General features: G+C 44.8%; 1 protein-coding gene across 2 annotated transcripts in view; it reads right to left on the bottom strand.

The window, feature by feature from the left end:
- ZFAT (zinc finger and AT-hook domain containing) overlaps positions 1-23846 on the bottom strand; it is a 138851-nt gene that overhangs the window by 85122 nt on the left and 29883 nt on the right. For both annotated transcript variants that reach the window (XM_078784881.1, XM_078784880.1), the window contains exons 3-5: positions 22078-22461; positions 8318-8566; positions 4084-4216 (exon numbers count right to left, since the gene is read on the bottom strand). In XM_078784881.1, the coding sequence (XP_078641007.1) occupies positions 4084-4216; positions 8318-8566; positions 22078-22461 (766 nt within the window). The remainder of the gene's footprint in view (positions 1-4083; positions 4217-8317; positions 8567-22077; positions 22462-23846) is intronic.

Here is a 23846-nt window from a genome sequence, read left to right as displayed (position 1 = left end):
CACAAACACAACATTTGAGAGCAGGGACCGAGAGACATGGAGACATCGAGAGATCTGTGGGAGGGAGAGGGCTTTGGGAGGGAGGCATGTGAAGGGGGGGGGGGGGTGGGAGAGGTATAAACATATGGACACTGCCAGGACTTCCAGGAAAGAAGTTGGAATTTCAAACAAGGTGGATCTGGGGTGAATTAGTGGGGGTAGAAAAGATCAAGGTTTTCGATGGGGGAAGATAAGAGATGGTGGTGAACAGCTGTTTTAAAGACCTGGAGGGAGGAGTGGACACTGCCAGGACTTCCAGGAAAGAAGTTGGAATTTCAAACAAGGTGGATCTGGGGTGAATTAGTGGGGGTAGAAAAGATCAAGGTTTTGGATGGGGGAAGATAAGAGATGGTGGTGAACAGCTGTTTTAAAGACCTGGAGGGAGGAGTTCCCACTCACTTTGGCATTTGGCATCAGATTGAAAGGAGTGTGGGAGTTTGTTCCAGAGGCGGGAGAAAAGAGGAATGAAAGAGTGAAGGTGAGCAGAGAGCCGAGATTTCGGCAGTTTAACCATCAGAGGGTTGCTGGCAGATCTTGTGCGACCTGTAGGAATAGTTGGGGGACAGAGCACAGAGAGAGCTGGGGGAGCAAGGCCGGAGAGGAGTCGGTAGAAGACAGAAAGACCACCTACCTGCCTGCGGTGAGTGAGTGAAAGGCCCTCAGAGATAGCTTCATCGCGGGAGATTCCAATGATTTTGAAAGCTTTGGATTCAACAGCGTGAAGCCGAGCCAGGTGTGAGGCAGGAGCACCAGCCCAGAGGGGAGAACAGTATTCCATTGAGCTGCGGATGAAAGCCTTGTATGTGGTGAGGAGCTCAGGTGTGCCGAGGAAGGACTTCGCACGACGGAGGATGCCCAGTCGGCGACTGGCTTTGGAGGCCAGCTTGGAAATGTGGTTTTCCCAAGAAAGATCATGGCAGATAGTGAGACCCAAAAGCTTGAGCGACAGAACTTCTTGGAGAGGATTGTTGAGAAAGTAGATGGGAGGGTTGTCCAGTCGATCTTTTCGGAGAGACATAGTAAGAGAGTGAGATTTGTCAGGATTGAAAGACATGTTCCACTTGTTTGACCAGTCTGTGATTTTGTCCAGGTCTTCAGAGAGTGAGGAGGCTGTAGACTGCCGATCTGAGGGAAGAGGAATGGAGCGGCAGAGAGTGGAGTCATCAGCAAAGAGATAGAGAGGATTTTCCAGAGAGTCGGGGAGATCATTGATAAAGACCAGAAAAAGCACAGGGCCCAGCACACTGCCTTGGGGAACTCCAGCCTGAACAGGAAGGGGAGATGAGAGAAATCCATTCAGGGCCACACGTTGACTACGACCAGAGAGGAAGTCCGCAAGCCATGCATGGAGATTTCCATGGATACCATAGGAGGAGAGTTTGGTGAGCAGAGCTGGGTGCCAGACCGTATCGAAGGCACGTGATATGTCAAGGGAGACAGCTCTGATTTCCTGTTTGGCATTGAGGACCTCCATCCATTGTTGAGACAGCAGAAGCAGCATGTCCAGAGTAGAGTGACCTGGTCTGAAACCAAATTGATGATCAGAGATCAAGCCATTGGAGAAGAGGAAAGATTTCATATCCTAAGCAATGATGGATTCCATGACTTTGCTGATAATTGGGAGCAGGCTGATTGGTCTGTAGTTGCAAGGATCTGTTTTTGCACCTTTTTTGTGTAAAGCGGTAATGTTAGTTGATTTCCAGGATGCTGGCAGATGACCTTGAGCAAAAGATAGGGTGAAAAGAACAGAGAGAGGGTGAGATAGAGCGGCAGAGCAGGATTTTAGGACCCGTGGGCTGATGCCGTCTGGTCCAGTTGCAGAATCAGAGTCGAGGTTTGACAAAAACTCCTCCACCTTGTCAGGAGAGAAGGACACAGAGTTCAGGAGCAGTTGGGTTCGACTGGGAAAGGTGGGAACAGAGAGAGATGGGTTTGGGACTAAGGATTTTGAGGCAAACACAGAGTTGAGGCATTCGGCTTTGTCACGTGCGATGTCAACTGTGTGGCCATTTGAGGTAAGGGAGGGGATGGAGGGGGAACAAACACCAGAAACGGATTTGACCAGATGCCACCAGGATTTGGAGGAAGGAGACAGGTTTGAGAGTTCATTCTTGAGTGAGGAGAGATAGTGCTTCCTGGCACTCCTGAGGGTAGACAAACACTTGTTCCGAGCTTGGTGGAAGGAACTGAGATTGCCTTCAGTTGGATTAGCCTTCCAAGAGGCAAAGGCAAGTTGTTTCAGGGCAACTGCCTCACCACAAGATTCAGTGTACCATGGACGGGAGGAAGGGTAAGACAACTGAAGGCGAGATGGGATAAATCTGTGCATGAGAGAGATCAGTTTGCTTTGGAAGAATTCCCAGGAAGAATTGATGTCAGAGGCAGTGGAGATGGGAGACCAATCCAGACGATTGATGGCTGCTTGAAGACCGTCCCAGTCGGCCTGAGTGAAATGCCAGACTCGTCGACGCTGAGGAGGCTCTCTGAGAATGGCCAGAGAGATGTCCACTTTGACAAGCACATGATCAGAAGAACCGATTGGAGCAGAAGAAGAGCAGCAGACATTAGCAGGGAAGTTTGTCATAACCAAGTCTAGAAGAGAAGATACTCCATTGGCTGAGATCCGGGTCGGGAAATTGACAGATTGTGTCAATCCCAGTGAGTCACAGAAGTCCTTTGCTGAGGTGCCATGACTGGTGAGAGAGGAACCCACACCCAACCAGGTGGCATGATGACAGTTGAAGTCACCACATATGAGGAAGAGAGAGTTGGGATGAGTGGATAGAAGTTGGTCCATGTTGTCAGACAGTGAAATGTAGATGGAGTCATCATTGTTTGGGGGACGGTACAGAACACATATGAACAAAAGGTGGGAGCGGAGAGGAAGCCGTAGCCAGAGGTACTCCTGGGGGTGAGGAGGAAAGAGGGCAGTGCAAGGAGAGTGAGGAAGAGAGTTTTTGATAAAGATAGCCACCCCACCACCAGGCCGAGGCTCAGGTCTATCATACCGGAGGAGGGAGTAACCAGGAAGAGATATTAAGGAATCAGAGACATCTTGAGGGAGGAAAGTCTCTGTTAAGCAGATCAAGTCTGGATTGTCAGAAGCAACCTGTATGGAGAGATCAGTCAGGTTTGAGCGAAGGCCCCGGATGTTTGAGGTCCATACCGTTAATGAAGAGAGAGGGGGAGCATCAGGTACAGGACAGGGGAGGGGAGGAGTAGGGTAAGATGAAGGATGAGAGGGGGAGGTAGGGAGAGCAGTTGATAGTGTGTCAGATATTGCAGAAGAGTTCCAAGAAAGGGAAGGATGAGGAGGATGAAAGGTTTGATGGTGAAGGGATGAGGCACAGTGAGGGGTTGTTTGAGGGGGGGCAGAGGAAAGTAGAAGGTTTGGGGGAGGTGGAGGTATGAGATAGAAGGGAGACGAAGTGGGGAGGAGGCAGCTTGGAGGAGGAGGGGGGAGGAGGGAGAATTGGAGAGGAATGGTATGGGGGGAGAAATGAATGGGAGGGGTTGGGGGGGAGTTTTGAAGGGGAGGAGTGAGGGGGGAGTTTAGGAGGGGAGGCGCAAGGGGGGCTGTTTTGGAGGGAAGGGGCAAGGGGGAAGTTTAGAAGTGGAGGGGCAAGGGGGGAGTTTAGGAGTGTAGGGGCAATGGGGGGGGATTTGGAGGGGCGGGGCAAGGGGGGAGTTTAGGAGGGGAAGGGCAAGGGGGGGGATTTGGAGGGGAGGGGCAAGGGGGGAGTTTAGGAGGGGAAGGGCAAGGGGGAAGTTCAGGAGTGGAGGGGCAAGGGGGGAGTTTAGGAGTGTAGGTGCAAGGGGGGGGATTTGGATGGGAGGGGCAAGAGGGGAGTTTAAAAAGTGGATGATTAATGAAAGACGAACATTGAAAACCTTCAACATATTGAAAAACCTTCAAAATTGAAAACCTTTTATGCCTTCAACATAAAAAGTAGATAACTGCACACAGCAAACCAATACGCAAGCTATGAGCACAAAATACATGTATGTGGAAACGATATCACTGGTGGACAGACACAGGTTCACCGATTATCTTGCTCTCCTCCTGCTGGAACACGATGGATGGAGAATTCCTGACTATTTTCTTTCCTGCTGACCGAGGTTTCCGATGGTGCATCAGCTTCAGTGTTAGAAACTGCTACCACAATTTTAGTGGTTCCTGAAAAGATCCAAAAAACAAATATTTAGTAGATTAATAAGACCAATATATATTGTATTGCTTTGCAGACTACTACACTCGAGGCAGGACTGTTCCTCACCACTCCTACAAGCAGGTTACGGCAGCATCCTTCTCTGCCGATCGACACAAATTAATCAATTATCTAGCTTGAACATATCTCGTAATACATGAATGACCTACAGTGCCTTCAGAAAGTATTCACACCCCTTGACTTTTTCGCATTTTGTTGTGTTACAGCCTGAATTTAAAATGGATTAAATTCAGATATTTTGTCACTGATCTACATGTAGTAACCCCATAATGCCAAATTATGTAACGCTTTGTATACAGGCCAGAGTTCAATTTTTGTCTCATCAGACCAAATAATCTTTTGCCTCAGGCTCTCAGAGTCTTTCATGTGCCTTTTTGCAAATTCCAGGCATGCCGTTGTGGGAGAATACCAAAAAGTATATGTGTTCATATATTTCCATGTACTTCTCCTTCTCCAAAAATGTGTTTTTGTCTAAAGTATAGAAATGGAATCTGGAGGAGAAAAGGCTTACATGGACAGGTCAAGAATTGACCTACAAAGGAGATAAAAAGGTGCTCAATTATCCCAACTGATAATAACTGTCTCAGATGGGTTTCAGAATTCTCCAAGACAAAAACCAGAATGTCTCATTGTCTGAGCCGAAAGAGTCTGCTCGGAGACTTACATTCCATACCATATATGGAAGTGAAGATTAAAAATATAAGGAAGATGGGACTTGGAGAAGGGAGTTGCGCTGGACAAAGGAACGAAGGAGGATCTGCAGAGGAGAAGATCATGCCACGACCGGCTGAACAAGGCGTTGTTAAAGTGTAGTTCGTTTAGTATGGTATTTACCTTGCATCAGTTCGTAATTCCCTACCCCCCCCCCCCCTTTTTGAGTTTAATAAACAACAAAAGAACAACAGTGCTAGTCTTCCTCTTTATCATTATTGAGTAAAAAGAACAGAACAACACTATTCTACACCGTCATGTGCTTTTTTTCTCAGAAGTGGCTTCCGGCTGGCCACTCTCCCAGAAAGCCTAGATCTGTAAATTGCTGTATAGACTGTTGTCCTTCCAGCAGGTTCTCCCATCTTAGCAAAGGAATGCTATAGTTCTGTCAGACTGGTCATTGGGTTATTGGTCACCTCCCTGACAAAGGTCCTTCTTGCCCGGTTGCATAGTTTGGTCGGACGGCCAGCAATATGAAAAGTCTAGGTAGTTCCATATTCTTTCCATTTCCTAATGATGAAGCTCACACTCAAGAAATTGTTTTATACCCATCCCCAGATCTCTGCCTCCTAACAATTCTATCTCAGAGTTATATGGACAGTTCCTTGGACCTCGCGGTAGAGTTTCTACCCTGGCATGCCCTGTCAACTGTGGGACCTTATATAGAAAGGTGTGTTTCTTTCTAAATCATGTCCAATCAATTGAATTGGCCACACCTGGACTCCAATCAAGTTGTAGAGACATCTCAAGGATGATCAGAGGAAATTGGATGCAATTTGGAGTGACATAACAAAGGGGTTGATACTTATCGACTTGAGACATTTCAGCTTTTCATTTTAATTATTTTGTAAAAATTAAATTTAAAAAAATTCCGCTGACATTATGGGATGTTATGTGTGGAGCATTGACAATAAAAATAATTAAATTTAATCCATTTTTAATTCAGGCTGTAACACAACAAATTGTGAAAAAGTCAAGGGGCGTGAATACTTTAATGGGTGATGGGGCTGAGGACCAGAGTCCCAAACGTCACTCCCGACCAAGTGTGTTACAGGGTGACTAATGTCAGCGAAGCTGGTCCTATTCCCCAGCCCGCCAGGCCGAGCAGTTTTTGAAAGCTTGAACTTTTGGCTTAGTGCAAGGAGTAGAGGCTCTAGAGTTTAGACTGCCATGCTGGCAGCTCAGGGAAGGCTTGCAACCCGATCCAAAAAATGTCAATCAAACAAAATGAAATACAATCAATTTACTTCAAAGAATGCAAAACGATACAATAAGCAAATCATATAAGTACGACGACGGACTTAATTCATGAATAAATGACAGACTGAATTAACACAGGCCACATACAACCGATACGAAAGGCCGACAACATCACACACACACACACACACACACACACACACACACACACACACACACACACACACACACACACACACACACACACACACACACACACACACACACACACACACAGACGCTCTATCTAACCCAGGGAAAGGAAACAGAAGCTTTTTCCTTCTTTTCCATTACTTCATTAATATTGAATTTTTCAAATATTTCATTTTCTCCAAAATCTTTATTTTTTCCCCATTTTCAATTATTTTATTTTATCATTTTATTATTATTTTATTTTTCCATCATCTAAATTTGTCCTGCTTTTAGGGTGGGCGGGGGGGGGGGAGGGGGATGGACAAAAAGAAACGAACAAAAAAGACTTTCCATTATGAGGCAGAATTGCTACCAATTGGCTAATATTACGAGTTGGCTATACCGGGAACCATCAGGGATCTACGATCGCAGCCATCTAATTTAAATGTCTTCAGTTGTGTGACCCGCGAGGTGATAGGGAATTTTGGTCCTGGTCCACGAACACAAATATTTGAGGACCCATCCAACAACAACATGCATTTCAAGGCCATTTTCCCTGCTAGAGCGGGGGTTAGCCTTGCGGTCCCCATGACAATCTTCTCCATTTTGCCCTATTTTCTGCATCTCCCCTTGTTAACCCCCTTGCCCGCATTTCTTCTTCCACCATCTTCAGCCAGGTCTTTCTCGGTCTTCCCCGTCGTCTACTTCCTTCTACATTCATTTCCATCACTCTTCTCAACCAGTCACTGTCATCCTTCCTCAACACCTGACCAAACCATCTCAACCTGTTTCTCTTCACAGCATCAATCACAGGCTCTATTCCCATCATCTTTCGCAATTCATCATTTGTCTTCCTCTCTCTCAACGATACTCCACACATCCACCGAACCATTCGCATTTCCACCCTTTCCAGCCTTCGTTGCTGCTCTACGTTCATTACCCATGTCTCGCTCCCATAAATCATAACACTTCTCACACATGCAGCATACAGCTTTCCCTTCAGCTTCAACGACACTCCCCTCATCATCAGCACGCCACTCAGTTCCCAAAACTTCTTCCATGCACATATTTGAGGACCCATGATCTATATATTCCAAACAGAAAAATGTCAAATGTTTCTATGCCCCATAAATTCCTTACCACCTTTCACCTTAATCCTGCTTTTACAAAAAAAATTTTATTTTCTTCTCGCAAATCCACAGCTTATCTACCCTCCCCCCCCCCCCCCATCCCCCCCCACTCCATCCTCAATTACACAATAATCCTCACCTTTTCTCAACTTACCCATGCTTCTTTTCCCATCAGAGCATAAGGTGCAAGGAACGTACGCTGATATACACAGTTAACAAAACCCAGGTAAATACTATTTAGCTCATCTCGACTGTCACAAGTCAAATCTTTATACTAAGCAGAGCTATCTAACCTGTGATGGTGTTGATTGGAAGGGGAGGAAGGCAGGGAGGAAGGCAGGAAGGAAGAGTTAGAAAAAAAGGACTTGCCGAGGAAGGAAAGTTGAAACAAAGTGATGACATTAACAAGACCTCACCATGTATACAAACCAAGTGGGGTGGGGGGGGGGGGGGGGGGGAGGTGAAGGTATGCGGCGGGGGGGGGGGGCGTATTGAAAGTCTATCACAGCTCGTTAAATGCTGACGCAGCAAGGCATTGTACTTAAACTGGGATTTTCACTTCAAGCCAGACATTATTTATATTTCTTTTAGCTTGGATCGTTTTGAATTTTCTAACACAGCAAAGTGATGGAATTTTACAAACTTCCATTGCTTTTTCCTGCTACTTCTCAGCATCGATGATAACATTTATCACAAACAAAGCTTGAAGTATCCTTTGCCACAGTGACCACAGCTGGATTGAATATCTAATGTGAAAGAGTCACCTAAAAAGTAATAAAATTAAGAGGTTCAGACAAATGGTAGTCCCACTACAGTAGTGTATAGGTGTGAAAGTACCTGGCTCCAAATCTTGTTCCAAAAGCAGGCTTACTGGGCCAGACGCCTTGGCAACCCCTGCGGCCGCAACCACGCAATTCTTCACTTTCTTTGTCTGCCTTTTCCGTTTTGGTTTACATTGAGTTTTCTGTTTATTATCTTCTTCAACATAGTCATTATCATTTAAACACCCAACTTCAGCAGCTCCATCATTTTCCTCCTTTTGGTTCTGTGTGCTCTTCTTGTACTTCTCAGTAACACCCTTCTCATCTGAAAATAATGAAAAAAATAAAATAAAATTTTAAACAAAAAACAAATGTGTTTTAAAATCTAAATATTGTGCAGAATAATTTATCCTTTACCACAAAAATGAACTGAAATCAATCATTCTTCCGTAAAAATATTACTATCCAACTGTACATCATGCAACCAGAATTCATGATATATGCACATCTTCCAGCAGGGTTCACACTTACTTATCAATTGATATTAAGGACTTTCAAGCAGGTTCAAACAGCAATTCAAGACAACAACAACAACAACAACAACAACAACAACAACAACAACCATTTTAAGGACATTTTCTCTGCTAGAGCAGGGGTTAGCCTTGCCCAAAAAGCAATTCAACGACTTTTCAAAAGAGAGGGAAAGAAGAGAGAGAGAGAGAGCGACCGACTGTTTCATCTTTAATTAGAAAAACACAAAACACACCCAAACTACCATTCCCCCCCCCCCCCACCCCCCAACATCTTCCTCCAATTCTCCCCCCTTCCCCCTCCTCCACAGTGCTGCCTCCTCCCTACTTCGTCTCCCATCTATCTCATACCTCCAACTCCTCCAACCTTCTACTTCGCTCTGCCCCCCTCAAACAACCGCTCACTGTGCCTCATTCCATCACCATCAAACCTCACCCTTCCCTTTCTCCTATCTCTGACACACTATCAACAGCTCTCCCTACCTCCCCATCCCACCCTTCATCTTACCCTACCCCTCCCCTCCCCTGCCCTGCACCCGATGCTCCCCCTCTCTCCTCATTACCGGTATGGACCTCAAATATCCGGGGCCTTCGCTCAAACCTGACTGATCTCTCCATACAGGTTGCTTCTGACAATCCAGACTTGATCTGCTCAACAGAAATTTTCCTCCTTCAAGATGTCTCTGATTCCTTAATATCTCGTCCTGGTTACTCCCTCTTCCGGTATGACAGACCTAAGCCTCGTCCTGGTGGTGGGGTTGCTATCTTTATCAAAAACTCTCTTCCTCACTCTCCTTGCACTGCCCTCTCTCCACACCACCCCCAGGAGTACCTCTGGCTACGGCTTCCTCTCCGCTCCCACCTCTTGTTCATATGAGTTCTGTACCGTCCTCCAAACAGTGATGAACCCATTTACATTTCACTGTCTGACAACATGGACCAACTTCTATCCACTCATCCCAACTCTCTCTTCCTCATATGTGGCGACCTCAACTGTCATCATGCCAGCTGGCTGGGTGTGGGTTCCTCTCTCACCAGCCATGGCATCTCAGCAAAGGACTTCTGCGACTCATTGGGACTGACACAATCTGTCAATTTCCCGACCCGGATCTCAGTCAATGGACTATCTCCTCTTCTCGACATGGTTATGACTAACTTCCCTGAAAATGTCTGCTGCTCTTCTTCTGCTCCAATCCGTTCTTCTGATCATTTGCTTGTTAAAGTGGATTTCTCTCTGGCCTTTCTCAGAGTGCCTCCTCAGCGTCGACGAGTCTGGAATTTCACTCAGGCCGACTGGCACGGTCTTCAAGCAGCCATCAATCATCTGGACTAGTCTGCCATCTCTCCTGCCTCTAACATCAACTCTTCCTGGGAATTATTCCAAAGTAAACTGCTCTCTCTCATGCACAGATTTATCCCATCTCATCTTCAGTTGTCATACCCTTCCTCCCATCCATGGTACACTGAATCTTGTGGTGAGGCAGTTGCCCTGAAACAATTTGCCTTTGCCTCTTGGAAGGCCAATCCAACTGAAAGCAATCTCAGTTCCTGTCACAAAGCTCAGAACAAGTGTGGGTCTACCCTCAGGAGAGCCAAGAAACACAATCTCTCTACTCTCAAGACTGAACTCTCAAACCTGTCTCCCTCCTCCAAATCCTGGTGGCGTCTGGTCAAATCTGTTTCTGGTGTTTGTGCCCCCTCCATCCCCTCCCTTTCCTCAAATGGCTATGCAGCCGACACCGCACTTGACAAAGCCGAATGCCTCAAAATCTTGTGTCCCAAACCCACCTCTCTCTGTACCCACCGTACCCAGGCGAACCCAGCTGCCCCTGGACTCTTTGTCCTCTCCTGATAAGGTGGAGAAGTTTCTGTCAAACCTCGACTCTAATTCTGCAACTGGACCAGACGGCATCAGCTACAGGTCCTAAAATCCTGCTCTCTACCGCTCTTTCACACCCTCTCTCAATTCTCTTCACCCTCTCTTTTGCTCAAGGTCATCTGCCATCTGCTTGGAATTCAGCCAACATTACGGCTTTACACAAAAAGGTGCAAAAACAGATCCTTACAACAACAGACCAATCAGCCTGCTCCCAATAATCAGCAAGGTCATGGAATCGATCATCGCTTCTGACATCAAATCCTTCCTCTTCTCCAATGGCTTGATCTCGGATCATCAATTTGGATACAGACCAGGTCACTCTACTCTGGACATGTTGCTTCTGCTGTCTCAACAATGGATGGAGGTCCTCAATGTCAAACAGGAAATTAGAGCCGTCTCCCTTGATATATCACATGCCTTCGATGCGGTCTGGCACCCAGCTCTGCTCACCATACTCTCCTCCTATGGTATCAATCAAAATCTCCATGCATGGCTTGCGGACTTCCTCTCTGGTCATAGTCAACGTGTGGCCCTGAATGGATTTCTCTCATCTCCCCTTCCTGTTCAGGCTGGAGTTCCCCAAGGCAGTGTTCTAGGCCCTGTGCTTTTTCTGGACTTCATCAATGATCTCCCCGACTCTCTGGAAAATCCTCTCTATCTCTTTGCTGATGACTCCACTCTCTGCCGCTCCATACCTCATCCCTCAGATAAGCAGTCCGCAGCCTCCTCACTCTCTGCAGACCTGGACAAAATCACAGACTGGTCAAACAAGTGGAACATGTCTTTCAATCCTGACAAATCTCACTCTCTCACTATGTGACTTCGAAAAGACCGTCTGGACAACCATCCCATCTACTTTCTTAACAATCCTCTCCAAGAAGTTCTGTCACTCAATCTCTTGGGTCTCACAATCTGCCATGATCTTTCCTGGGAAAAACACATTTCCAAGCTGGCCTCCAAAGCCAGTCGCCGAATGGGCATTCCCCGTCGTGCGGTCTTTCTGGGCACACCTGAGCTCCTCACCACATACAAGGCTTTCATCCGCAGCTCAATGGAATACTGTTCCCCCCTCTGGGCCGGAGCTCCTGCCTCACACCTAGCTCAGCTTCACCCTGTTGAAACCAAAGCTTTCAGAAGCATTGGAATCTCCTGCGATGAAGCTAACTCCGAGGGCCTTTCACTTTCACTCACTCACCGCAGGCAGGTTGGTGGACTTTCTGTCCTCTACCGACTCCCCCCCCCCCCCACCCCCCCAGCTCTCTCTGTGCTCTGTCCCCCAAATATTCCTGCAGGTCACACAAGATCTGCCAGCAACCTTCTTCTGGTTAAACTGCCAAAATCAAGACTCTCTGCTCACCTTCACTCCTTCATTCCCCTTTTCTCCCGCTTCTGGAAAAAACTCCCTCACTCTCTTCAATCCCACTCCTCCCTCCAGGTCTTTAAAACAGCTGTTCACCACCATCTCTTATCTTCCCCCATCCAAAACCTTGATCTTTTCTACCCCCATTAACTCACTGGTAACGTTAATTCAAGGCATTGTACGTGGAGAAGAAACATGAATAAATAACGTACTCTGATCGAAAAATGGGAACTTCCCCAAAATAGAGGGCGCCTCAGCAGAGAGACAGATTGTTTTGCTGCTCGAGAACCAGCTAGTGTTGTTCTTTCGAAACATTGGTTTTCCTGCCCTGAGCTGCAGTTTTGAGATGTGTCAATGTGAATTGCAACCAGAGTACGGAACGCAAGAGTTACAAACTATTCTCTAGAAAGAAACTCATTCACACACATTTGTTTTATTCTGAAAATAACAGAAAACACACTCGCTCTCAATTTCCAGGATTTTCCATGACCATCAGTGAACTTCCATGACTTTCCAGGCCTGGAAAAGTGTTTTGGTAAATTCTAGGATTTTCCAGGATTGCCATGACCCATATGAACCCTGCTTTCTTCTAACGAAAAAAAGTTCCTGTGCACCATAAACAAATTCCCCAAATATTATACTGACATGTACCCTAGCCATATAATGGTCAGCCAAACATGTGCCTTGACATGTTCCCCAGTTTAAACATGAATATCCAGAATTTGCACCTGCATACTGTGCATTGCACACACAAATTGCCATGCACATGTAGAGTCACATGACAGTGCTACGCTAAACGTGGTACTGAGCAAATTGCAACACAGCACGATTCGGTGAACCAACGAAACTGTGAAAAACATTATTATTGACGTCTAAACGTCGTAAACGTGATGCCACACCTTTCCGAAAATTAACTTCTACGTGGTATTGGCATACTTCAGACAGGAATGCCATAAAACATTGTGGCTAGGCATTTTGGTGTTCATAGGAACACCTTACAGTCATTCTGGAGATGCTATCAACAAACTGGCAACACCAGAGACCGCCAACATCTTGGGTGAACACGTGTGACGTCACATCAGCAGGATAACCATATCTGATTGGTGCACCCGAGGAATTGGTTCCAGACAGCAAGTTTGACAGCTCGCAACATCCTTGGCTTGTGACCATTTAGTGGCAGAACTGTCAGGAATCGGTTACATGAACATAATATCCAACCACGACGACGAGCAGTAAATCCGATTTTGTTGCCACTTCATCGACATGCACTTAGCTTGGTGTAGACAGCGTCTGAGGTTCAGGAGATGAGATTGGGCTGCTATGCTCTTCACAAACGAGTCGAGGTTCCATCTTGACAGCAGTGATGGCCGTTATCACATTTACTGATGGGAGGGAGGATGTTACGCTGGCGCATGTATTGTGTAATGTTTGGCAGTGAAAGCGTGATGGTATGGAGGAGGTATCAACACACATCAAAGAACCCATCTGGAGGTCATTAATGGCAATTTGACAGGTATTTGGTACCATGACCAAGTTCTTCGCCCTCACATCCTCCTGTTCCCGCAGATTCATGGACGTCACATTACACTTCAACAGGATAACGCACGCTCTCATGTCGCACGAGTGGTCACAGACTTCATCGCGCAACACAACAGTCCCACACTTCCCTGGCCAGCTGTTTCGCCTGATCTTTCTCCCATATAACATGTATGGGATGAAATGGAACAACAATTGTGCCATCTTCAAAACCAGCCGGCAACGTTAGCAAATGTGGCAGGACTTGGTTCAGATCTGGAATGACATCCCTCAAACCTTCTTCAACCATCTTGTGTTCTCAATGAGGTGCCGTTGCCAAGCGTGTATCAACGCAAATGGTGGCCATACCAGATACTGAGCTGTTATCTAACTTTTGACCGCATCCTACTTTGAGCCTCTAGACTCTAGAGACATGACTTACACACATGCATCAACATATTCATGTCGATTTCATGTTTATCAAACACTACGTATTGATATGACCAAACAACATGATGTATTTGTTTTCATGTCTCATTTCAAAGGTGTAAATGTTGCACAGGAACTTTTTTCTGCTAGTAATTATAGGATGTAACAGTTGTTACCTTCCATGTGAATGCCTGGGGTGGGTGAGGTTTCTACGACTGACAGAACCTTACTTTGACATGACCTTGAAATGACCAAGCAAGTTGAGGATAGCACACTGTCACATCTGAACTGCATGTCTCAGCTTATATTTTATCTCCTGGGAATTGTACTGAAGTTGGAGTAAGAAGTCTATTGATCTCTCCTACCCCTGTCGGCCTGAACGAAGGAGGTGAAGCTGGACAAGGATCTTCCGGGGTCTGGCTGCACTGTAGCTGCGTGCAGCGGCGTTAAGTGGAACACGTCCACGTATCCAGCCCATACAGGCACACTGGTCAGCCTGGTCAACATGAGACCAAGGACGAGGATTGACAGCTTTTTGGATTGTGCGACACCTTTGTGATCTTGGTGAACTGAAGAGGCGAAAACCGACCGGACTGCAACTGGCAGTACAATGTTTATGAGTGTTGCCTGGTTTGAGTGACTATAACCATGATGCAAACTGGCTGGAAAACAAAGCCATCATAGCTCCAACAAACTATGCTGTCGACATAGTAAACCATATCATGATGCATCAATTTCCAGGTGATGCATCAATTCATCATCAACCACCTGACTCCTTGTGAGTTTCCACCATATTTCTTGAAACTCAATCAAGAAGCATGCTCCTACACAACTTAAATGCCCGGTCTGGCCGTTGTGATGGAACACGCCACATTATTCTTGAAATTGGTGCACACATACTGGAAACAATGATTGCAAAATAATGCAAAATAATCTCATGCGGGAGAAAAGCTTATCATTCCTCACATTCCAATGTCGCCAAGTGACGATCTGTATGTTCATTATGTCACGTAAGCACTTATCAATTTGTCGAGCCTTCTCAGTGACAGCAAATACATCAAGGTCAAATGGTGCAGAAAATAGAGATTTACTTGAGGATCAATAAGTTTGCGCATGGCCTGCACTACACGACGTAGCTCATTCAAGATAGGTTCACCAGATTCTATGAAAAAAATATTGCGACGGGCTCCACCTTTGAAGGAAAGAATGGAAGGTACATGGACAATGTGGTGTACAAAGAGATTTTGTAAATGCAGGATATCAAATGAAAATGTGCTTAAAAGAGTAATATATATGATTTTCCCACAAATGTTGTCTTTCTTTGTTCAGCATTTACTTCCAAAGAAATTAAAAGGAAAAAAAAAAATAGGGAATAAAAGAAGAATGTTGTTCAAGTTTGAATGAAAGTGAAAAAGTGCTTTACCTGGACAACGAATAACAAAGATGTGGAGCAATGTCGTTTAGAGTGATCCATAGGATAGTCTCTTTCTTCAACAGTGCCTTTTCTTTTTTTTAACACAAGGTCGAGGCTCGTGACAGAGCTAACATTAATCACACAAAAAATCAAACAGACACAGAAAACATATAATAAGGGGAGCGGTAGACAAGATGGGGTGAGATGGGGAAGCACACAAACACAACATTTGAAAGCAGGGACATCGGGAGATCTGTGGGAGGGAGAGGGAGAGGGGGGGAGGAGGCGTGGGAAGGGGGGTTAAAGTATAAAACACATGGACACAGCAAGGACTTCCAGGAAAGAAGTTGGTATTTCAAAAAAGTGGATTTGGGGTGAATTAGCAGGGGTAGAAAAGATCAAGGTTTTGGATGGGGGAAGATAAGAGATGGTGGTGAACAGCTGTTTTAAAGACCTGGAGGGAGGAGTGGGATTGAAGAGAGTGAGGGAGTTTGTTCCAGAGGCGGGAGTAAAGAGGAATGAAAGAGTGAAGGTGAGCAGAGAGTCTTTTCGGAGAGACATAGTAAGAATGTGAGATTTGTCAGGATTGAAAGACATGTTCCACTTGTTTGACCAGTCTGATTTTGTCCAGGTCTGCAGAGACTGAGGAGGCTGCAGACTGCCGATCTGAGGGATGAGGAATGGAGGGATGGGGATGCCTCAGAGTTTATTTTCATCAACATGGAAGTCACTATTCAACCATAACGAAGTAATGGAGTTGAAAGAAGTGTTAGAATAAGCTTTAAAAAATGACCTTTTTTCAATGGATGTCGCTTCTCAGCAATTGCAAAGACATCAAAACTAAGCAAATGAAAGAGGCACTCAGGAACGAAAAAAGAACTAAATGATGTCATATTGATACTTCACGATATGTTACCACCGAATGGGACGACGAAACATCATCAAGGACGTCAAAACTGCAAAATACTATGTTCTCATCTTGGATAGTATGCCAGATCAATCACATGTTGATCAGATGTCTACAATCCTAAGATACTGCATGTTCATATCTCGCGTGGAAAAGTGAAAGTAAAGGAGCCATTTATCTATTCCATGCAGCCAGAAGGAAAGACGGCCAACTATTTATAAGCAAGTAATGCAAGATGATTTATTTGAGCTCATGAAACTTCCGTGGTCAAGGGTACGACAATGACCCTACGATGGCTGGGGTTCACCGTGGCGTTCAAAGGCAATTCACCGATATCAATCCAACGGCTGTCTCCATTCCCTGTGCCAACTATTCCCTTAATTTAGCTGGGGTTCATTCACTCCGCTGAAACTGTAATGAACATTGTGGCTTTTTTTGAGGAAGTCGAGCAACCTCACCAGATTTTCTATCTCAACTCACCAGCGGAAAATCTTCAAACAGTTTGTCCTAGTGAAGACAGTGAAGCAAGTTTGCGAGACTGGGTGAAGCACCAAGGACGATACGATTGATCCTGTATGGTCCTACCTGTATGAAATATCCGAAGCCCCGGAGCAGCTGCAGGATAGTCATGCCGAGATGCAAGACACATGGTCAGATGCACCTATTTTGTTGAATCGCATGATGACCTACATTTTAACCATATACCTATTCTTTTAGAAGCAGGTGCTAACTGAGATGAATGACATGCAAAACACTCCACGAACGGCTGAGCTCGGGATAGGTGCCTCTGCTTCCAGGTTGGGGCCTTTGTTTTTGTTTTTTTCAAAAATGAGCGGAATGGCATAATACTTGTATCAAGTTTGATTTTAATCCATTCAGCTGTTCACAAGTTCTCACATTTTTACCTGACATGACCTCTGACCTTTGCCTTTGACCTCGGGACCCCAAAATCTAAACACTTAATCTTTACTATATTATACATATCTGTACCAAGTTTGAATTAGATAACTTCAGCTGTTCTCAAGTTATAGAACGATTACAGATTTGACCTTTGACCTTTGCCCCAAAATCTAATAAGTTAATCTTTACCTCATTCTACACAAGTGTACAAATTTGGTCAGAATCCCATCACTGGTTCACAAGTTATCGCAGTAACAGTATTTTTACCTAACATGACTTCTGACCTTTGCCCTTTGACCTCGTGACTCCAAAATCGAATAATTTCATCTTTACCTCATTATACATACCTGTGCCAAGTTTGACAAATATCCATTTAGCCGTTCTCAAGTTATCTCGGTGACGAAAACCTATCACGGACGGACGGACAGCCGGACAGACAACCTGAAAACATAATGCCTCCGGCAACTTCGTCGGCAGAGGCATAAAAATGCAAAGTTTGCCGACTTCTGAAGTACACCAATAGCTGTATACTGACAACGTCAATGATGCTTGCAGTACGTGCACATGGAACAAAAAAGCTGCTGAGCACCCAGATAGGCTCAACAAAGACCAATATAACAGTGGGATTAGAAGCCAAACTTTTGCTGGGAATTGGAGCGCGAGTCATGTTGCGCTGCAACATGGACGCCAACGTTGGCTTTGTAAATGGTGCCATTGCTACCGTTGTGTAAAAGAGACCAAACCACAACACAATTCAGATTGATCACTCAGATGAGCCTTATGATGTGGAAAAGGTGACAAGCAAATCCATAGTCTTGAAAAATTACAACATCTACAGAAAAGAGTTTCCACCGATTTGGGCATCTTTTGGCATGACCGTTCACAAGTGTCAAGGGTTATCGTTAGACAGTGCCATAATAGACCTCTCTGACAAGGTGTATAGTGCTGGTATGGCTACAAAGTGATATCGTGACTTTGAATGCTAGAAGGGTTACACCTAGTTGTGCGTGAACCCAAATCCTTCATGGTCAGTACTAGCTGCCTGAAAGAAGTCAATCGATGAAGAGAAGTGCATACACCAGATCTCCAGGCTTATCCACACTACCACATCCACCAAAACCAGCTCGAAACGTAAGCTTACTGGCATATCCAACATGATGAGCCTAAACCCAAGAAACCACATGTTGCCAACAACGGCTCAATGAGGAAAAGAAAGCAGACTCTGACTCAGCACAAAAAAAAAAAATTGGGAGAATAATAAGCTGGATAATCATGTTTTAAAATCTGACTATTTTCACTTCCGTTAAGCAAATGAGCTACTTCCATCGATTTGCGTGACGTCCCAAGCTCACAACTCATTGACAGACATGTACGCCTGCGTTTCATCAGAATCCTCACAAGTTATTCTCGTGTTCAAGATGCCGATGTGCCAAGCTTTTAACTGTCCAATTAAGACACAGGCAAGAGTTATGTGTTGATTTGAAGCCAGGCTCAAGCCAGGCCCATGTGAGCCAAGCTCAGGGCTAATCCTCAAGTAGTTACAAGTGTCTTCAGAAAGTATTCACACCCCTCGACTATTTTCACATTTTGTTGTCTTACAGCCTGAATTTAAAATGTATTAAATTGAATTTTTTGTCACTGATCGACATATAATACCCCATATAATGTCAAAGTGGAATTTGTTTTTTAGAATTTTCCCAAAATAATAAAAAATGAAAAAGTTTAATTTCTTGCATCAATAAGTATTCAATCCCTTTGCTAAGACACTCCAAATTCAGCTAAGGTGCATCCAATTTCCCTTGATCATCTTTGAGATGTCTCCACAACTTGACTGGAGTCCACCTGTGGCCAAGTCAATTGATTGAACATGATGTAGAAAGAAACACCTTTCTATATAAGGTCCCAGATTTGACAGTGCATGTCAGAGCAGAAACTCTACCATGCAGCCCAAGGAACTGTCCCTAGAACTCCGAGATAGAATTGTGAGGAGGCGTAGATCTGGGGAAGGGTATAAAACAATTTCTAGAATGTAGAGAGTTCCCAAGAGCACAGTGAACTCCATCATTAAGAAATGGAAAGAATATGGAACGACACAGAATCTTCCTGGAGCTGGCTGTCTGACCAAACCGAGCAACTGAGCAAGAAGGACCTTGGTCAGGGAGGTGACCAAGAACCCAATGACCACTAACAGAACTAGAGTTCCTTGGCTGAGATGGGAGAACCTGCCAGAAGGACAACAGTTTCTGCAGCACTTCACATATCTTGGCTTAATGAGGCCAGCAGGAAGCCACTCCTGAGTGGATAGCATGCCTGGAATTGGATAAAAGGATTTTAAAAAGGCAATGAAGTGGATAAAAGGCACATCACAGCATGCCTGGAATTTGCAAAAGGGCACTTGAAAGACTCTGAGAGCTTGAAGCAAAATATTCTGTGGTCTGATGAGACGAAAATTGAATTCTGGCCGGAATGCAAAGCGCTTCGTCTGGCGGAAACAGAGCACAGCTGATCACCCATCTAACATCATCCCTACCGTGAAAGCATGGTGGTGGCAGCATCATACTATGGGGATGCTTTTCAGTGTCAGGGACTGGGAGACAGGTAAGGATATAGGGAACAATGAATGGAGCCAAATATAGGCAAATCCATCAGGAGAACCTGCTTCAGAGTGCAAAAGACCTTAAATTGTGGTGAAGATTTACATTCCAACATGACAATGACCCCAAGCATACAGCCAAAGCAACACTGGAATGGGTTCAGAACAAGAACGTGAAAGTACTTGAGTGGCCCAGCCAAAGCCCAGACTTGAATCTCATTGAGAATCTGTGGAAAGACTTAAAGATTGCTGTTCACCGACGCTCCCCATCCAACTCAACAGAGCTTGAGCGAATCTGCAAGGAAGAATGGGAGAAACTCCACAAATCCAGATGTGCAAAGATGATACAGACATATCCAAGAAGACTCGAAGCTGTAATTGCTGCCAAAGGTGCTTCTATGAAATATTGACTCAGGGGGTTGAATACTTTGGTAAATTAGATATTTCTGTATTTCATTTATAATTATTTTGTAAAGAATCCCCCCCAAAAAATCCACTTTGACATTATAGGGAGCTTTGACTTTGATATGGAGAGCAGTGACAAAAAAAATCTCAATTCAATCCATTTTGAATTCAGGCTGTAACACAACAAAATATGAAAACATCAAGCAAGGAGTATGAATACTTTAAGGCACTGTATCTATATTACTAGCAAGCCTTCCTGTCGCTTCACTGATTGACCAATAGTCGTCCTGTTTGCCAAAAAAATGCGATATTGGTTCACTGCGTCTGTATCGAGTCCGAAGGCCAACAATAATGAGTCCATAGATCACTATAACTCGACTAGCATATGGGAATATACTCGTATCTTCAGTTTATTGAAGTGCCCTCAGGTCTATAAATTGGCCGTTGGCTCATTATGGCTCTCTCTGTTTGTCATATGCCCAGAGGGCAGTTTGCATTCTCGTAAGATCGCCAATCAATCTCCCAAGAGGGAGTCAGAGATCCCTCACATATTGGATGATGTGCTGTTGCCTTCGTGAAGCCTGCACCACACAGACTTCCGTAATGTTATTGTTCTGCACAAACTTGCCCGCAGCACAGCGACAACCAACAGATCCTGCAGGAACAGCCCGCGAACGCGCCACTATGGCTTAGCCTTCAAGTTCGGCTGCTTCACAGCCTCAACTGACTGTCGTATGGTTTAGGTTTGTCTACCCACCTAATTTTTAGCTCACCTGGAACATTAATCGCCCATGTCTTGATTAAAAAAAAAAAAAACCACCTTTAGAGGCCGTTTTTCCCCGCAAGCGGGGGTTGGCCTTTTTCGGGGACCGTGGTTGTTGTTGTTTTTCGGTCCCCTTTTTGAAGCAATGTTTTACGGCCGGATGCCCTTCCTGCCGCCAACCCTTTTTGTCGCCTTTTTACGACAAACAGGGAATTACCAGTGAACTGGTACTCAATTTGCTGACCTCGGAAGGATGACAGGCTGAGTCAACCCCCCTGGCGTTAATTCAGCGATCGACCGGGATTCGAACCCAGGATTCTCGGATCCTAAGCTGGCACCCTAGCCGCTAGCCCAACACCAGGCTTGATTGGAAGAATTAAAAGCTTGGCACATCAGCATCTTGGAACGCAAGAAAAACTTGCAATGATTCTGATGAAACGCAAACATACACATCTATCAATGAATGAGTTGTGCGCTCGTGACGTCACGAGAATCGGCGGAAGTAGCTCATTTGCATAACGGAAGTGAAAATAGAACGATTTAAAAACAGATTATCCGGTTTATTATTCTCCCAATTGTTTTTTTTTGTGCTAATGGGTTAGGGATATAATCGTCTCAAACATATCTCTTCAAAGAAATTTCATGATTGTGTCCCTTTAAGAATCTAATACAACACATGAGATGGTTGTGGCTTAGATTTAGCCCAACTGATATAGGAAGAACTTCATGTCACACATCATGAGGTCACACAGCCCATGCATATTAGATATCCTCCCAAGCATTTTGAAGTGTGCTCATTAAATTTTTGGATGTGTGCTCAACAAACTTGGAAAAAAACCCCCTTTGTGAGGAAACTGGGCCGCATTGTGCTGCCCAGCTATTGTGTTCTCACTCTGTCATGGCTCCCCTTTTGATGAGATCTCTGTCCATCTGGGTTTAGGCTCATCTCATCACCAGACACGGTGAGCCATGACAGGATCGGCCTGGCTCGTGGACTTGTGTATATTACAGCTTTTCATTTGCAATTGTAAATGGGTCATCATTGTGTGCATCATCCTGTATACATCATCGCATTCCTATAAATCTACATTATTTCAAAGGCTCCAGCAAGTTTCAAGACAAGAAAAGAAAACAAACTTGCCTTTTCTCTTATTTGCTTTCTCCACCATTGTATCATTTTTCTTCATCTTTTTGTCTTCATCACTCCCATGAGCAGCTTCGATCACTAACTCCACATCTACAACTTCTTCATTTTCTTGATGCAAGTTTCCAACGGCTGTATCCTTTGTGCAAACTTTGGACAACGGAATACAACGATGATTTCTCAGCTGTCTCCGAATTTGGAATTCTTTCTGGCATTTAGTGCAAATAAGGAACTCAGAGTTCAAACTAATGTCATCTTTACATTCTTGTTCCTCTTTTTTAGTCTCCTTATCACAATCCTTATTTCCTTTCAAAGCTGCAACCTCGCCTGAAGGCTTGCTTTTCTTCGACCCTTTTGGACGCCCACGTCTCCAGTTGCTTCCTGCAATGCAAAGTTTCCCCACCAAGTCAACTCAACACAGAGCAAACCAAAAAAATGCTGTTTAACATCCATGTGCAAGGATATGTTAATCTTAATCTGCAAGTCAAATGATGGACTCTTACCTACAGTTCTTCCAATGGATATTTTACCAACTGCTATAGCATTTGAATTAATTGATCATATACCAATGTCATTATATTGATCATATACCAAAGGATACCAATGTCGCATTAGGGGATGAATAAGCATAGGAGTGATAAAATGCCTTGACTTTCAAGAATGCTTACATTATGAACTAGCGAGGTACCTGTACTACGCACAGGTAGGAGCCCAAAATATCAAAAAAAAATTGTTTTGAGAAATTTTAATGAAAACTCCCACCCACTATAGGACAAAACCGAGAATCTCAATTGTATTGAGAAATTCCCGAAGCAGTGAATGCGTTTACACGCGGAGAAAGATTGGCGTCGTACAGGTGGAAGCGCAAAATCGCAGTTGTATTGAGATATTACCGACACAGCGGATATTTCCACATGCGGGAAATGGCTAAACTGCGAATGCAAAATTACTTTACATGTGGAGAGAGAGCATTTTCGTATGGGTGGAAACTCAAAATCATACATTGAGAAATTAAAATCTCCCAACCACGTTAGGATACCCGCTGGGACCCCAAAAGGTTCCACAGAAGTTTGGAAGTTAGGTGGGGCTAGCCACAAAACTGAGGGAGTCGTGTGGGGACAGACAGACAGACAGGTAGACAGTCCTGCTTTATTATATAGATAATATTAATATGGGTGCATAGTGATGAACATCTGAAAGAAGACATTTTTATCGGATGAAAGGGGGTTTGAGGGGGTGGGGTACACAATACTGTTTGCCCATCCATATTCTGTATTATAATTGTATCGTACAAATTTACAATTGTGGGTGGAGTCACGCCAGCTTTCCAACCAATGGGGGGAAAGGAGCATGACATACAGATGAACGGACAAACAAGCGTATTATTATATAGACTAGCAAAGATACGCGAAACATCCGTGCATCACAACTCCCCCTCACAAAGCCTCAACATCCCAACTCTTTCCCATCTTGTCTTTGCCCCTCTTCCTCCCACCTCCCGGAAACACGAAACATTGCCCCCCCCCCCCCCCCCTCAAACTCCTCATACTACTTTGAGAACGATAAAGGAAATGCCATCACTGTTACTGCAGCTCGATATACCGATATGGTTTCTAACTTCCTCTCCAGAGAATTAAACAGATTTGCAGAAGTGAGCCCAATGACGTGGTTTCAGCAAGATGGTGCAACCTGCCACAACGCTGAAGTGTCCATGACTACTGTAAGGGCGCTCTTTCCAAAGCATGTCATTTTCAGAAACGGCAATA

This window comes from Myxine glutinosa, chromosome 9 (assembly GCF_964187855.1).
Source record: "Myxine glutinosa chromosome 9, kmMyxGlut1.1, whole genome shotgun sequence".
Lineage (NCBI taxonomy): Eukaryota > Metazoa > Chordata > Myxini > Myxiniformes > Myxinidae > Myxine > Myxine glutinosa.
The sequence above is the reverse complement of the archived record's forward strand: the minus strand, read 5'-3'. Positions and strand labels throughout refer to the sequence as shown.